This window comes from Oncorhynchus keta, chromosome 16, assembly GCF_023373465.1.
Source record: "Oncorhynchus keta strain PuntledgeMale-10-30-2019 chromosome 16, Oket_V2, whole genome shotgun sequence".
Taxonomy (NCBI): domain Eukaryota; kingdom Metazoa; phylum Chordata; class Actinopteri; order Salmoniformes; family Salmonidae; genus Oncorhynchus; species Oncorhynchus keta.
In genome coordinates, this window is record NC_068436.1 from 13,205,253 (window position 1) to 13,221,916 (window position 16,664).

The window sequence follows — 16,664 nt, forward strand, 5'->3', positions numbered from 1 at the left end:
GTCAAATGAAGGAGATACATCTATCGTTTAGCCTTCTATGCTTGTCTCTAGAGATAGGCATCTCTTACATTCAGTTGACTTGAATATTGAGTTTTGTCAAATCACGCGGTAATTCAATACTGGTTGGCTGTGGGCATGTGACTTCAGTTTGGTAACGTAGGTAGTTGCCTCCCATTCATCCCCTTTGTTTCTATTGAATGCCGTATGCAGTGACCTATATAAGAAGTATTGTACATAACTCAATTGGACTTCTTGATTTAAAAAAAAAGAGGGTTTGTGGCTGGCTGCTGTTTCAGTGCCTGTGAAGAAGACCTAGTTTTGAACAGAAGCTGGGTCACTGGATGAATGGCTGTCAGAAGCCCTGTTTATACCTGCTGTTAACATATTATTCATCCTGATCTTGTCCGTGTAGACTTAGATCGGATCACAATGCGTTTTATAATCGTCCATAAATGTGGCCAGAATCAGAATTGGAAAAGATCAGGACAAAGGCTGCATGTTAGAACCAGGTATGAACAGGGATAGAGGGGGGATTGTTTACTAAATGAGGCCAGTGGAGTCCACTGAACAAACCATTAAACACAACCACTTCTGGGTGAAAGAAGCGGAAAGAAAAAATGTGTTTTCCATGTGTTTTGCATTTTACTTACCTTTGCCAAGGTGAAGCTAAAATATAAATTTGGGTAGAGAAGCTGTCAAAACATGACATATCTGTTCTTCAATAAAAACGTATTATAAAGAATACAATACATGTCTTTATTCAAATAATTCCTTGGAACCTCTGACTTTAATGACAGAAGAATACACACTGGAGTAACCTGACAAGGTCATCGCTGGCATCTAAAATGGATGCTAATAGTTGTAGAAAAGGGAGAAACTAGACTACTTATCTTTGGAATGAAACCTCTATGCAACTGAAGAGAACTGTGTCTCTAAATTTGGTTGAAATGTGCTCCACACAACATTCTACTACTAGAAAATATAGAGTACATCACCAAATTTAGAAATGGCAAGAAATGATGCATTCCATAAACTGTCCATCGGTCCAATTTGTGGACTAGTTCGAGCAGACAGTGGTATATGTTTGCCTTTGCAGCTGCATCCACATTCTTCCTCTGGGTCATGTTCATTAGGATGCACCATAGGAAAAAGTTTTGCAAAAGAAAACAAAAAAGAGCATTTCTAAATGGATAAGCTCACTTTTATGCCTACTGAACATGACCAAGCTTAGCCCAGAGTAGACACTGTAAACAACAGGAGGGAATTCATTCAAAATTCAGGCACCAATTTTTAGGTAGTTCTTCCCTAACATACCGATTTAATAGGGACAGACATTGTAACAAAATGTCTCCTTGGTTGAAATCAAAACCTTAAATAAAATTACGTCAATTAAAATCAAGGCTATTTATTTGTTGCTAATGGTAGACCATGTCTTAGTCTGGAATTCAAACTTAAACATTCAATGCTAAAATGAATGTGCCAAATCATCAATGAACCAACCAACAGTGATGTATTCCAATCTTCCCAACTTGACTCATAAAAACATACAAGAAACATACATTCCCTAATACAGCAACAAGAAGACAGAACTCAAGTTACAACTTCTGTGAAAAAAATATGGCAATAGAACCTCTCTCTACAAAACAGTTCCATTATTGTGACATTAAGTACATTATGTATTAAATACCCAACCCCATCAGGAAACAAAACGTAATAAAGTACTCTTATACCTCAAATATCAATAATGATTTGCATAGTGTGCTGCTTCCTTGATTCTTTTTTCCAATTATATACATAAAGTACTCAAATAAGGCTAAGACATTGAGGGCTTCCCAAACGGCACCCATTACCCCATATAGTGCACTACTCTTGATTTATATGGTCAAAAGTAGTGCACTACATAGGAAATACGATGTTGTTTTGGATGCAAACATTGAGTGCATCACCCTGATATGGAAAGCTCCTTTTAGAGAGATATCATTATAAATAAAGTGCATTCAGTGGACAGGACCTGGTGCACCATGGGAAAATGGGAGTTAGCCGCAGCATTAAGAATTGACGTCAGAAGAACCCAGTGTCCTTAAGTACACCCCTAAATAAAATAAAAACGACTTCTAACTTGAATATCTAATGTGCATTGAAAACATAACATAATTGAAATAGGTCTATTGAACAAAGAAAGTCTTTGATTTAAGGTATTTAGCGACACACAAACTTGTTTTGTACAGTGAGCCTGATAGTCTAACTTACTAGGCCTCTCCTTCAGTCAAGAGTTTTGAATAACAACGATCACCGGATACATAGCATTAGAGAATGCCATGGTCTACGCCAACTCTATAAAGTAAGTATGAGATGATTGGGACTCCCACTAGCTTCCCACTTCTAACACCAACGCGCTAACCAGTAGTTTAGAGGGGTGCTGCTAGGGTACTTGTTACTGGTACCCCGTGTTAACAGCCAAGTTAGCGTTACTCATTGTGGATTTATTATTACTTTTCCACTATTTCTCTGCATTGTTGGGAAGGGCCCAAGTAAGCACTTCACTGCTAGTCTACACCTGTTGTTTACGAAGCATGTGACAAATAACATTTGATTAGTGATGAATACTCCGCAGGGAGAGATCCTGACAAAATAGGCTCCTGATTATTTCCAGTACAGAATGCAACCCCAGGGTGACAACATGGCACCACCAGAGATTTCGGTAAGGCCACGTATAAGTCCCCATTGTATGGTGGCCATCACTACAAGACAACTAGAGCTGGTCACTGGAGAGGCTGTTGCTACCAGGGCAGTACATTGACATTTATGAATGCAATATTGTAAGTCTAAAAGCCTAAAGGGACAGATTATGTGTCCTTTGTGTATATCATTAACTTCCCATTGTTCCATTCAGCCTGTTCCATTCTATTCAGTCTTTGGTCGATTCGCCCCAAGCTTCCATTTCAGCATTCTTATTGGTTGGTGCAGGGGTTCCACCAAAGGCTTGAAGTAGGTCAGTACTTTCCAGTCATTATAAATCACATGACCTGCTCCTTGGATGTGACATAGGCCTATGCATGTCTGAGGGTATCAATGGTAAATGCATCAAATGGGTGAGAGATTCCTGTAAGTTGTGTGTTACTGTATATCAGAGCCCGACGTTTTTATATCTTGGTTTGGAAAAATATATTAGCCTCAAATATATATATGTATATATAACCCAATTTAAAAACTGCCTGAGGGAGAGAGATAAAAGATGAGTGAATCAATCCAAGAGGTATAGTCTTCTTCGTCAAGTAGTGGAAAACATGAAAAAACTTTCAAAGAGTCTTTTTAAAACTTTTAAAATGACCCGAGTGGACACAACAGGTCAGGGACAGACACTCACTCCTTCCCTGTGAGACAACGCTACCATAACATTATTAAAACATTATAATAATAATAATAATATTACTATAACATTATTACAACGTTATTATATCGTTACTCCTCCATAGGGACGTGCGATAGTATTGAGTGCTCCTGCGCAATGGACGCCAGTTCTTTGAGGAACTCTGTGAAGAGGACGGTAGCGAAGACCTCGGTCCTGGCCAGGGAAATGGTCTTGGGCTGGGGAGGAGGAGAGCTCTTCATCATCCTTCCTGCCTCCAGGGGGGAACATTCTCGGCTGTCTCCGCTGTTTGTATCTGTGGAGGATAAGTAAATAGAAATGAAAAATAAAACATTAGTAATAGTAGCATTTAACTGCAGTTGGACATTGTAGCAAGCTCATGTTAGTCCACTTGAAAGAAGAAATTCTTCCTTTTATATCAGTCTCATTTTTCTTTTTAAATCTTATGCAATCTCGTACCAATACATTCCTTGCTTGGAGAGAAAGCTCGCATATAAAATGGTGGGGAGAAACCAGTGGGAATGCAGTAGACTGGAGAAGTATGAGAAGAACAACGTCAGAAGGACCTGAGTTGTTTCTGCAACGCTTCATGACCAAGCTGAATATATTCTCGAGGAGGAACCAAACAACACAAACTAAGCACAGATACAGTTTTAATCTTTCAGTGGTGCTTCATTGCATTGCAGTGATTAGAATCAACGTTATTGCTTGGCTTATTACTGGTCTTATGATCTAGGATATTGCCTCAAATCCTCTGGAAGCTTTGCCTGTATCAATTCGAATCTCAATGACCTGGCTATTGGCTACAAAACAGACCTAAATTACATTCTAATGATGCTCATAGGATAGCTCACAATAAAGCAACGTCTATTCAAACAAAACATTTATACTACCAGTAAGTAACAGTACACAGTTATACGGTTGTTATAAACACTATGTATCCTGGCAGGGAAGCCATTACGTTAGCTTCAGAACATCTTTACTAACATGGAACCGGATATGTAGGACAGAGCATTATGTAGTCAATCAAGTCTCACCTTGACCCTTGAGTGAACTCTCCCTGGCCAGGAGGCAGTGCTGGGCGGAGGTGATCAGCTCCGGGAAGTCCTTCTTGGTCGAGGCCTGCTGCTCTATCTGGTTCTTAAGGGAGGCTAGTACCTGATATGGAAACACATATATAGTAACATTAGTAGAACATCAGACAGGAAATACAGTGCCTTCAGAAAGTATTCACACCCCTTTACTTTTTTGTTGTGTTACAAAGAGGGATTAAATATGGATTTAATTGTAACGATCTACACCAAATACTCTGTCAAAGTGGAAGAAAAATTAGAACATTTATTAAAACATTTATGACAAATAAAACACTAATACATCTTGATTAGATAATTATTCACCCACTGAGACAATATGTGTTAGAATCACCTTTGGCAGTGATTACAGTTGTGAGTCTTTCTGGGTAAATCTCTAAGAGCTTTGCATAGCTGAATTGTACAATATTTGCCCATTATTATTCAAGATATTATTCAAGCTCTGTCAAGTTGGTTGTTGATCAATGCCAGAAAGCCATTTTCAAGTCTTAGCCATAGATTTTCAAACCGATTTAAGTTAAAACTGTAACTCGGCCATTCAGGAACATTCAATGTCCTCTTGGTAAGCAACGGCAGTATAAATATGGCCTTGTGTTTTAGGTTATTTTCCTGCTGAAAGGTGAATTAGTCTTCCAGTGTCTGTTGGAAAGAAGACTGAATCAGGTTTTCCTCTAGGACTTTGCCTGTGCTTAGCTGTATTCCATTTATTTTTATCCTAAAAAACTCCTTAGTCCTTGCCGATGACAAGCATTCCCATAACATGATGCAGCCAACACCACGTTTGAAAATATGAAGAGTGGTAATCAGTCATGTGTTGTGTTGAATTTGTCCCAAACAAAGCTTTGTATTCAGGGCAAAAAAAGTTATTTTCTTTGCTTCATGCTTTGCAGTATTACTTAAGTGTCTTGTTGCATGTTCCAAATGCATGTTTTGGAATATTTTTTATTCTGTTCAGGCTTCCTTCTTTCATTTAGGTTAGTATGGTGGAGTAACTACAATGTTGTTGATCTATTCTCAGCTTTCTCATTACACAGCCATTAAACTCTGTAACCGTTTTAAAATCATAATTGGCCTCATGGTGAAATCCCTGAGCAGTTTCCTTCCTCTCCGGCAAATGAGTTAGGAAGGACACCTGTATCTTTGTAATGACTGGGTGTCACCATGCTCAAAGGAATATTCAGCGTTAGCTTTTTATTTTTTTTATCTACCAATCAATGCCCTTCTTTGCGAGGCATTGAAAAACCTCCCTGGTCTTTGAATCTGTGCTTGAAATGTATTACTTGATTGAGGGACCTTACAGATAATTGTATGTTTGGGGTAGTCATTCTGAAATCCTGTTAACCACTATTATTGAACACAGAATGAGTCCATTCAATTTATGTGATTTGTTAAGCACATTTTTACTCCTGAAATTACTTAGGTTTGCCATAACAAAGGGGTTGAATACTTAGACAATACATTTCAGAATTTCATTTTTTATTACATTTCAAAAACGTTCTACTAACAAAATTCCACTTTGATATTATGGGGTATTTTGTGTAGATCAGTGACACAAAATCTAAAGTAAATCCATTTTAAATTCAGGCTGTAACACATCAGAATGTGGAAAAAGTCAAGGGGTGTGAATACTTTCTGAAGGCACTGTAGCTGCCAGAGCACAGAAAGTACAGGATAAATATTGTATCAAAGCTACAATGAGGTAGTCTCGTTCAGCTATCCTGATCTCGCGAGCTTACCTTGAAACAAGATGGTGGATCAATGAGATCACCATGCTGAATTATTTTGTTTTTTTGCACGCATAAAACATTGTATTGAGAAAAATGAATGCGATCGTTGCATTTCCACAGCGCAAGACGCCTTATCAAAGAAAGTGCACATTTGTTTTGACTGAATTAAGCAAACAGACTTTGCGTACTTGATGCCAAGAGTATTGCTATACACACTATCAGGTGTAAAACGGGTAGCTTTTGCATAAAAGCATATCACACGATTGAAAACAAAACCAGAGGCATAAACCAGACAAGACACGGAGAACCAAACCGTATATCTCCATGACAAACAATCCACCTCTTTTAATCTGGACCCTAATGAAAATGAAGTGCCTAGTGTTTGTACTTCAACAACTCGCCATCCCCTTTCATCCCCATCCAAACATTCCCTTTAATGCGAGCTTTCAAACGGCCCCACTCCATTTTGATTACTTGTTTACACATGCTCTATTCAATTATGCATGAATCAGCCGACAGGAGAGAAAAACACTGTGTTAAAGTCTCAGTAGACTTGTTTCACAGCCATTTTGAACTCTGTTTTCATTGCCACGTAAAGTGTACGCCAGCTCATAGTTGTGTCCTAAATGGCACCCTATCACCTATATAGTGCACTACTTTTACCCCGGGTCCATAAGGCTCTGGTTAAAAGTAGTGCACTATATTGGGAATAAGGTTCCATTTGGGACACAACATAGTATTCATCTCTCCTCTCTAATTAATACTATTCATAACGGATCCCTCCTCTCGAACTTCTAACAGGTTTTCTGGTTGTTTCATGAGTCTCCAGAGGTTTAAACAGCTTAGAGCAGTGAGAGTGAAAAGCAAACAGTTTTTTGGGGGAACGTTTTTACACCTCTAATGCTTACTAAATGGAGCAGAGTGAAATGTTTACTAAGAGAGTTGTCTCTCTTTTGAGTAGGCGTGCATTGCAGTGTCTATGATGAGTATTTTAACAGTAGGACTGTGTCCATCTCTGCCTCAAAGTCAATGAGAGAGAACAAAGGATATAGATAGACTGAAAGTCAAAACATAGTCAGAGATAGATGGACAGACAGACTGACAGAATTAATGGAATCTAGGAGCGGGAGTGGACACTGGGCTGGTGACAGTCACACTCACAGTCGCGCACACACACGCACACTATCTGTACCTGATAGAGTGAGCGCACGCTGGGCTGGAACACCATGTTGGTGTTGAGGAGGAAGGATTGCAGCAGGGGCTGGGGGTAGGCAGCCAGCTGGGCCAGTATACCAGTCAGCAGGAGGTTGACATGGAGAGAGTTATCCAGCATGTTCTCCAGACGTGACAACAGCACACTGACAAATGGCCCTACAGGAAGAGAGAAAGAGAGTCTTCACTCAGATTGTCAAACCTGGTTAAAGATCAAGAACAAGCCTTAAAGTAAGGCAGATAATACTTCAATCTACACAGGAAGAGAGAGAGAGACTTTACTCAGACTGAAGTTTTATCTGTCTTACTTTAAGGCTGGTTATTTAACCAGGTTTGACAGTCTGAGTAAAGCCTCTCTCTCTCTCTCTCTCTCTCTCTCTCTCTCTCGCTATGAGTCAAATGCATTGTAAGATAACCACATTGTGATTCTTCAGCAAATTATTGACAAGTGTTAGAGAGCTGACCTTCAAACCTGGTGAAGATATTGTACAAAAGTTAAGGCTTTTATTTCTGAGTGTGTTGTTTTATCTTACCTGTAAAAGGTGCAGAATGACTCCTAGTGCTCCCACTGCGGAGCTTGGTCCCAAACAGGGATGAGTGCTGCTTCTCCAGCTCAGGCGTATCCACAGAGAAGGAGCTGAAGTCCACCTCGTCCTCCTCCATGGGGGTGACAACAGGATTCCGGAACTCTTTGTCCACCGTTTTCACAGGGCTGCTCCCCCCAGTCCCGGCCTCGTCGCTGCCCAGTGTACGAATCAGCTCCTCGTACTGATCCATGAGGTCGTCCCCCACCTCAGTAGCCAAGGGGCTCTGGAGGTTGGAGTTGTGGTCCGCAACATGAGCTTTGACCTCCTTTGACCCCTTTGTGACCTCTGAGCTATTGACCTCCAAGTTGATGGGATGGAGTGGAAGACTCAGGCCATTGCTGAGGGGGACCTCATCCTTCTCCTGTAGACTGGATACTTTGAAATGGTCCTCCTCAAGGTTAAATTCTGAGTCTATTTCAGATTCCTCCGATTCCGGTAGTGTCTCCCGGCTGGATCTGCGGCGATCCACAGTATCGCGGGTGTCCTTCTTTGCCACAAGGTCATAGACCATGACATCATCCTGGAAGTCAGACTCCTCGATGTAGGAACCCTTAACCAGCATGATGGCAGTCCTCCTCATCTCCTGGATGTGTTTGGGCGGCTCGGCTGCAGGCAGCTGTGGAGGTCTACTACTCTCAGCAGTAGCAGCCTCGGGGGACACCACCGGACCAGCATCATAACTATCGTCCCACTCCAGCTCTAGTTGATTAGTAGGGGCTGGGTCTGTGGTCTGGGGCGGGCAGGGGGGACGAGGCCGTGGATGTGGATGTGACCTCTTGGGGTTGACCGTCTGGGCTTGGCGTCCCCTGGCCCCAGCCTCCTCCAGGGCACTGGGTTGGTACTCCTCTGGAGGGGGGTCCTCTCCATCATAGGGGGCTGACCACACCTGGCAGGCCCGGGTGCAGCTGCTGATGCCCAGGCGGGCGTTGTAAAGGTAATGCAGGTAGTTGACGTCCAGGTAGATCTCAGAGCCGATGACGCAGGAGTAGCCCGAGCCATCCTCCTCCAAAAAGGACTCCTCGGTCTCTGAAAAACAGACAGAAAGACAGGGAGCACTACAAGTCAGTAATGGATCTAACAGTGATAGACAGAGAGACACAGACACACAGAGAGACAAACACAGACAGAGAGACAGACAAACAGTGAGACAGACAGAGACAGACAAAGAGAGAGACATAGAGAGAGAGAGAGACAGAGAGAGAGACAGAGAGAGAGAGACAGAGAGACAGAGAGAGAGACAGAGAGAGAGACAGAGAGAGACAGAGAGAGAGACAGAGAGAGACAGAGAGAGAGACAGAGAGACAGAGAGAGAGAGACAGACAGAGAGACAGAGACAGAGAGACAGAGAGAGAGAGAGAGAGAGAGAGAGAGAGAGAGAGAGAGAGAGAGAGAGAGAGAGAGAGAGAGAGAGAGAGAGAGAGAGAGAGAGAGAGAGAGAGAGAGAGAGAGACAGGCAGACAGACAGGAAACAGAACAAGTCAGTGCGATAAATAATATAACTAATCCTGGCTGACACACTGCGCTGCATGCGCGCTGAATTCACGCACAGCAGAACTAATGACGTTGACAATTAACCACAGGAGGCTAAACTGATTTAATTGAGATTTAATGAGTTGATAAAAACACTTTCTAATAAGGCCTCTTATGTTATTAATCTGACAACATGAGACTTCATGTAAAAATCATACAGAACCATAACTAATGGATGTTTGAATGACTCTTAATAAGGAATAGTAAATGGATAGGAATAATGCATTATCATTAGAACACGTTCTACTACGGGTATAGGAATAATGCATTATCAATAGAATGTGTTCTACTACGGGGATAGGAATAATGCATTATCAATAGAACACGTTCTACTACAGGGATAGGAATAATGCATTATCAATAGAACACGTTCTACTACGGGGACAGGAATAATGCATTATCAATAGAACATGTTCTACAACGGGGATAGGAATAATGCATTATCAATAGAACGTGTTCTACAACGAGGATAGGAATAATGCATTATCAATAGAACGTGTTCTACTACGGGGATAGGAATAATGCATTATCAATAGAACACGTTCTACTGCGGGGATAGGAATAATGCATTATCAATAGAACACGTTCTACTACGGGGATAGGAATAATGCATTATCAATAGAACACGTTCTACTACGGGGATAGGAATAATGCATTATCAATAGAACACGTTCTACTACGGGGATAGGAAACTACATTCAGCCACGGGACGGACCATGTTTGTCCGAGCAAATGGGCGGAAAATAATTATCGAATAGATACGTTAAAAACACCTTGAGGATTGATTCTAAACAACGTTTGACATGTTGCTGTCGATATTATGGAGCTAATTTGGAAAAACGTTTGGCGTTGTAGTGATCGCATTTTCCGGTCGATTTCTCAGCCAAGCATGATGAACAAACGGGAGCTATTTCGCCTACAAAAATTATATTTTTGGAAAAAAGGAACATTTGCTATCTAACTGGGAGTCTCCTGAGTGAAAACATCCGAAGTTCTTCAAAGGTAAATGATTTAATTTGATTGCTTTTCTTATTTTCGTGAAAATGTTGCCTGCTGCCAGCAGAGCCTAGCATAGCATTATGCCATGATAAACTTACACAAATGCTTGTCTAGCGTTGGCTGTAAAGCATATTTTGAAAATCTGAGATGACAGTGTGATTAACAAAAGGCTAAGCTGTGTCTCAATATATTTCATTTGTGATTTTCATGAATAGGAAAATTTTCTAGGGGTATTTATGTCCGCTGCGTTATGCTAATTCGTTTAAGGCTATGATTACTCTCCCGGATCCGGGATTGCTAGTTTAAGTGTTCCCTTTATTTTTTTGAGCAGTGTATATATATATATATATATATATATATATATATATATATATATATATATATATTATCTAGGCAGTTCAAACATCAAACATTTTGGCTGTGTGGTTTGTGTTTTGTTGGTTTTAGGTAAATACCACCTCCACAAATGAGGTCAAAGCGCTCGCCACCAACAATGTTATGACTAGTCGCAACTCAGTGAAGGAACTTTTTGTGTGTTGGAGATTTTGGCTTAGCATAGAGCTCATTGAAGTTGCGATTTTGAATACAGAAGAGAGGGAAGTGTGAATCAGATTAGGATCAAATGTGATCTTAATTCGTTTCGTCTACTCAGACTAAGCTGCAGCACATGGCCTAAAATCCCAAACACAAATATTCAGGCCACTTGAAACAAAGGAAACTAGATTGTCTATCTCTCGACCTATAATAATGAAACCCATTGTTAAAATCCTTCAGAAGTAACAGTTTATTCCCTGTGAATCATTGAGGCATTCAAAAGATCACCTTCAAATAGAAAGCAACTGGTTAAATAGGGGGTTAATTCCACTTTACTTCTGCATGTGGCACGTTACACTGTCTTGTCCTAGTGATAGGCATATATAAAGTACAGAACCAGCTAGAAATCACCAGTGAACCTATCTTACCCATGGTGCCAGTGTTAGGACTGTTGTCTGTACCCTTTGACCAGAGGATGGAGTCCAGCTGTCTGAGGGGTGGGGGGCTGTGTTCGGGGGAACAGCAGGAGGGTGTGAGCGCCAGGATCTTAGCGGCCGACACAGAGTAGAAGTCTCTCTCCTTCACCACACGTCTCTGGCTCAGCATCATGTGATTACAGGGGATCAGGTACCTGGAGAACCAGAGGGGGGGGGGTAGATCCTGTTAGGGAGCCCCAGCAGGGGGAACTGAGACTTGGGTTAGGAGGAGGACGGGGGTTTATGGTTGTACCAAGAAATGCAGATAGGTCGGTGTTTGGGTGTTAAGGAGTAAAAGCGGAGTAAGGTCTCATCACATCGTAAACCAATCAGCTCTGGGAAACTGAATTTGTAAGTGTGTGTACACATCAACTAGGTATACACGGCCTCCCGGGTGGCGCAGTGGTCTAGGGCACTGCATCGCAGCGCTAGCTGAGCCACCAGAGACTCTGGGTTCAAGCAGTGTGGCTTGGTTGGGTTGTGTTTCGGAGGACGCATGGCTTTCGACCTTCGTCTCTCCCGAGCTTGTACGGGAGTTGTAGCGATGAGACAAGATAGTAATTACTAACAATTGGATACCATGAAATTGGGGGGGGGGGAAACTAGGTATACAAAGAAAGACATCCGACACCCCAAATGCTCCATATAATATCATCATGAACATAGAACATGGAACAGGCCCCACCCACTCACCTCAAGATGAGCTGCAGCATCACATCCTCACAGTACAGTCCAATGAGAGTCTGGAACAGCGCCAGAGACACAGTACCCAGCTGGAAAACACCAAGAAGATAAGCATCACAAGATGAAACAAAGGTCTCAGAGGACCGGAATACATCACAAGGCTGGATTAACAAGTAAGAGATTACCAAGGCTGAATTTCAAAATGGCTGCCTGTGGCGCGTGGCATCATACCTGTTTAAATGTTGCAGAGTGACCATGGACAGCCTGAAGTCACAGCTTTTGATGATACTTGCTTAGTATGGCATGTAACCAGCTAATACTGCCCCTATGTCCTTATTGTGTTATATTTTAGGCATGGTGTATGTCTTGATTAGGTTGGATTGTGTGGAAACAGGTGTATGCCTATCTGTCGGAGTTGCTGACAGCTGAATAATGATAAGAGTAAGGAAATGTCTGTCCTTTTGAGGGTTTGGAATGGGGCGACTCACCAAGAGTGAGTCGACCTGGCCAACGCTTTCGACTCTGTCAATCACCGCATTCTTATCAGCAGACTCAATAGCCTTGGCCTCTCAAATGACTGCCTCGCCAGGTTCACCAACTTCTTCTCAGATAAAGTTCCGTGTGTCAAATCAGAGGGCCTGTTGTCTGGACCTCTGACAGTCTCTATGGGGGTACCACAGGGTTCAATTCTCGGGCCGACTCTTTTCTCTGTATATATCAACGATGTCGCTCTTGCTGCGGGTGATTCCCTGATCCACCTCTACGCAGACAACACCACTCTGTATACATCTGGCCATTCATTGGACACTGTGTTAACAAACCTCCAAACGAGCTTCAATGCCATACAACACTCCTTCCGTGGCCTCCAACTGCTCTTAAACACTAGTAAAACTAAATGCATGCTTTTCAACCGATCGCTGCCCGCCTGCCCGACTAGCTTCACTACTCTGGACAGTTCTGACTTAGAATATATGGACAACTACAAATACCTAGGAGTCTGGTTAGACTGTAAACTCTCCTTCCAGACTCATATTAAACATCTCCAATCCAATATCAAATCTAGAATCGGCTTCCTATTTCACAAAAAGCCTCCTTCACTCATGCTGCCAAACATACCCTCGAAAAACTGACTATCCTACCGATCCTCGTCTTTGGCTGTCATTTACAAAATAGCCTCCAACATTCTACTCAGCAAACTGGATGCAGTCTATCACAGTGCCATCCGTTTTGTCACCAAAGCCTCATATACCACCCACCACTGCGACCTGAATGCTCTCATCGGCTGGCCCTCGCTACATATTCGTCGCCAGACCCACTGGCTCCAGGTCCTCTATAAGTCTTTGCTATGTAAAGCTCTGCTTTATCTCTGCTCACTGGTCACCATAACAACACCTACCCGTAGCACGCACTCCAGCAGGTATATCTCACTGGTCATCCCCATAGCCAACACCCCCTTTGGCCGCCTTTCCTTCCAGTTCTCTGCTGCCAATGACTGGAACAAATTGCAAAAATCACTGAAGCTGGAGACTTAGATCTCCCTCACTAACTTTACGCATCAGCTGTCAGAGCAGCTTACCGATCGCTGCAGCTGTACACAGCCCATATGTAAATAGCCCATCCAATCTACCTACCTCATCCCCATATTGTTTTTTACTTTTTTACTCTTTTGCACACCAGCATTTCTATTTGCACACCCTCATCTGCACATCTATCACTCCAGTGTTAATTTGATAAATTGTAATTACTTCGCTACTATGGCCTATTTATTGCCATACCTCCTTACGCCATTTGCACACAATGTATATATACTTTTTCTTTTGTGTTATTGACTGTACGTTTGTTTATTCCATGCGTAACTCTGTGTTGTCCTTATCAAAACCATCAATGTTAAATGGGCTGCAGGTATCAGAAGTGTTGTTTTCTACCCTGTAGAGTACAAATCTGCCCAGGAGCGTTTTTCACAGTTGAGTAGTCCTGTGAAGAGAGCACTTGAACGTTTCAATTGACAAGCCTCTGTTTGATGTTAATGAATGAAGCCTTTCCAGCAATTCCCCGTTTGAACTAGACATTACATTTACTAATATTTACTTGCCTTGTATCATGAGTCCAACGACTAATTAGATAGTTATTGTGCATTGCCATGGCAACAATCTGCTGTCTTTGATACTGACATTTTAAATATTTGTTTAAATTATTAGGAAACGGCCTCTGGGGAAACTATTTATCTCCAAAACAAGTCTCAGTTATTTTAAACATGACTCACACAGCATAGCAGCAAGATTCACAGACAACTTTCTGAAGGATCTAATTTATGTCAGGTTGAGGAGGCCTGGCTATTTACTAAGTGTAATTAGGAGACTCTAGGTTGAAATATGCACAGTAATCAATATGATTTGCAACTGTGTGCGGTTGTGTGTATTTGTGAGTGCTAGTACGAAGGCTCCCGGATCTGAAAAGGGATGTTGACATATGTGCTGAGCAGGTGCTTCAGCTGCAAACTCCCTCCCGTACCTGGTGTGTCGATGCGGCTGACCAGAGTGTCCAGGATGTGGACGTTACCTGGAAGGGTGTGTTGATGCGGCTGACCAGCGTGTCCAGGATGTGGGCGTTACCTGGAAGGGTGTGTTGATGCGGCTGACCAGCGTGTCCAGGATGTGGACGTTACCTGGAAGGGTGTGTTGATGCGGCTGACCAGCGTGTCCAGGATGTGGACGTTACCTGGAAGGGTGTGTCGATGCGGCTGACCAGCGTGTCCAGGATGTGGACGTTACCTGGAAAGGTGTGTGGATGTGGCTGACCAGCGTGTTCAGGATGTGGACGTTACCTGGAAGGGTGTGTTGATGCGGCTGACCAGCGTGTCCAGGATGTGGACGTTACCTGGAAGGGTGTGTTGATGCGGCTGACCAGCGTGTCCAGGATGTGGACATTACCTGGAAGGGTGTGGACATTACCTGAAAGGTGTGTGGATGCGGCTGACCAGCGTGTCCAGGATGTGGACGTTACCTGGAAGGGTGTGTTGATGCGGCTGACCAGCGTGTCCAGGATGTGGGGGCGTTACCTGGAAGGGTGTGTTGATGCGGCTGACCAGCGTGTCCAGGATGTGGGACGTTACCTGGAAAGGTGTGTTGATGCAGGACCAGCGTGTCCAGGATGTGGACGTTACCTGGAAGGTGTGTTGATGTGGCTGACCAGCGTGTTCAGCTGTGGGCGTTACCTGGAAGGGTGTGTTGATGCGGCTGGATGTGAGGATGTGGACGTTACCTGGAAGGGTGTGTGTTGATGCGGCTGACCAGCGTGTTCAGGATGTGGACGTTACCTGGAAGGGTGTGTTGATGCGGCTGACCAGCGTGTCCAGGATGTGGCGTTACCTGGAAGGGTGTGTTGATGCGGCTGACCAGCGTGTTCAGGATGTGGACGTTACCTGTGTTGAAGGGTGTGGATGTGGACATTACCTGGAAGGCTGATGCCAGCGTGTCCAGGATGTGGACATTACCTGGAAGGGTGTGTTGATGCGGCTGACCAGCGTGTTCATGATGTGGACGTTACCTGGAAGGGTGTGTTGATGCGGTGTCTGACCAGCGTGTCCAGGATGTGACGTTACCTGGAAGGGTGTGTTGATGCGGCTGATGTGGGCCAAGCGTGTCCAGGATGTGGGCGTTACCTGGAAGGGTGTGTTGATGCGGCTGACCAGCGTGTCCAGGATGTGGACATTACCTGGAAGGGTGTGTTGATGCGGCTGACCAGCGTGTCCAGGATGTGGACGTTACCTGGAAGGGTGTGTTGATGCGGCGACCAGCTGAGGATGTGGACGTTACCTGCGTGTGTTGATGCCAGGATGTGTCCAGGATGTGGGCGTTACCTGGAAGGGTGTGTTGATGCGGCTGACCAGCGTGTCCAGGATGTGAACGTTACCTGGTCCAGGAGGGTGTGTGTGATGCTGGCTGACCAGAGTGTCCAGGATGTGGACGTTACCTGGAAGGGTGTGTTGATGCGGCTGACCAGCGTGTCCAGGATGTGGACATTACCTGGAAAGGTGTGTACCTGGAATGTGGACATTACCTGGAAGGGTGTGTTGATGCGGCTGACCAGCGTGTCCAGGATGTGGACGTTACCTGGAAGGGTGTGTTGATGCGGCTGACCAGAGTGTCCAGGATGTGGACGTTACCTGGAAGGGTGTGTTGATGCGGCTGACCAGCGTGTCCAGGATGTGGACGTTACCTGGAAGGGTGTGTTGATGCGGCTGACCAGCGTGTCCAGGATGTGAACGTTACCTGGAAGGGTGTGTTGATGCGGCTGACCAGCGTGTCCAGGATGTGGGCGTTACCTGGAAGGGTGTGTTGATGCGGCTGACCAGCGTGTCCAGGATGTGGACGTTACCTGGAAGGGTGTGTCGATGCGGCTGACCAGCGTGTCCAGGATGTGGACATTACCTGGAAGGGTGTGTTGATGCGGCT

General features: G+C 43.7%; 1 protein-coding gene and 1 long non-coding RNA gene across 8 annotated transcripts in view; both read right to left on the reverse strand.

Moving 5' to 3' along the window:
* Positions 1-732: 732 nt before the first annotated feature.
* The window catches only part of LOC118371740 (FHF complex subunit HOOK interacting protein 1A-like), a 49,857-nt gene continuing 33,925 nt past the window's right edge, over positions 733-16,664 (reverse strand). For all 6 annotated transcript variants that reach the window (XM_052464710.1, XM_052464711.1, XM_052464707.1 and 3 more), the window contains 6 exons: positions 12,220-12,299; positions 11,479-11,681; positions 7,934-9,013; positions 7,381-7,559; positions 4,408-4,528; positions 733-3,665 (listed from right to left, as the gene is read on the reverse strand). In XM_052464710.1, the coding sequence (XP_052320670.1) occupies positions 3,463-3,665; positions 4,408-4,528; positions 7,381-7,559; positions 7,934-9,013; positions 11,479-11,681; positions 12,220-12,299 (1,866 nt within the window). In that variant the 3' untranslated portion in view covers positions 733-3,462. The remainder of the gene's footprint in view (positions 3,666-4,407; positions 4,529-7,380; positions 7,560-7,933; positions 9,014-11,478; positions 11,682-12,219; positions 12,300-16,664) is intronic.
* Positions 12,306-16,613, reverse strand: LOC127907950 (uncharacterized). Of its 2 annotated transcripts, XR_008065649.1 has the most exons (4): positions 16,535-16,613; positions 16,376-16,481; positions 14,929-14,981; positions 12,306-14,769 (listed from the first exon to the last, which is right to left on the reverse strand). It is a non-coding gene; the product is annotated as an uncharacterized LOC127907950 (long non-coding RNA). The 2 variants fall into 2 exon arrangements; XR_008065650.1 differs by lacking the exons at positions 16,376-16,481; positions 16,535-16,613 and adding an exon at positions 15,035-15,145.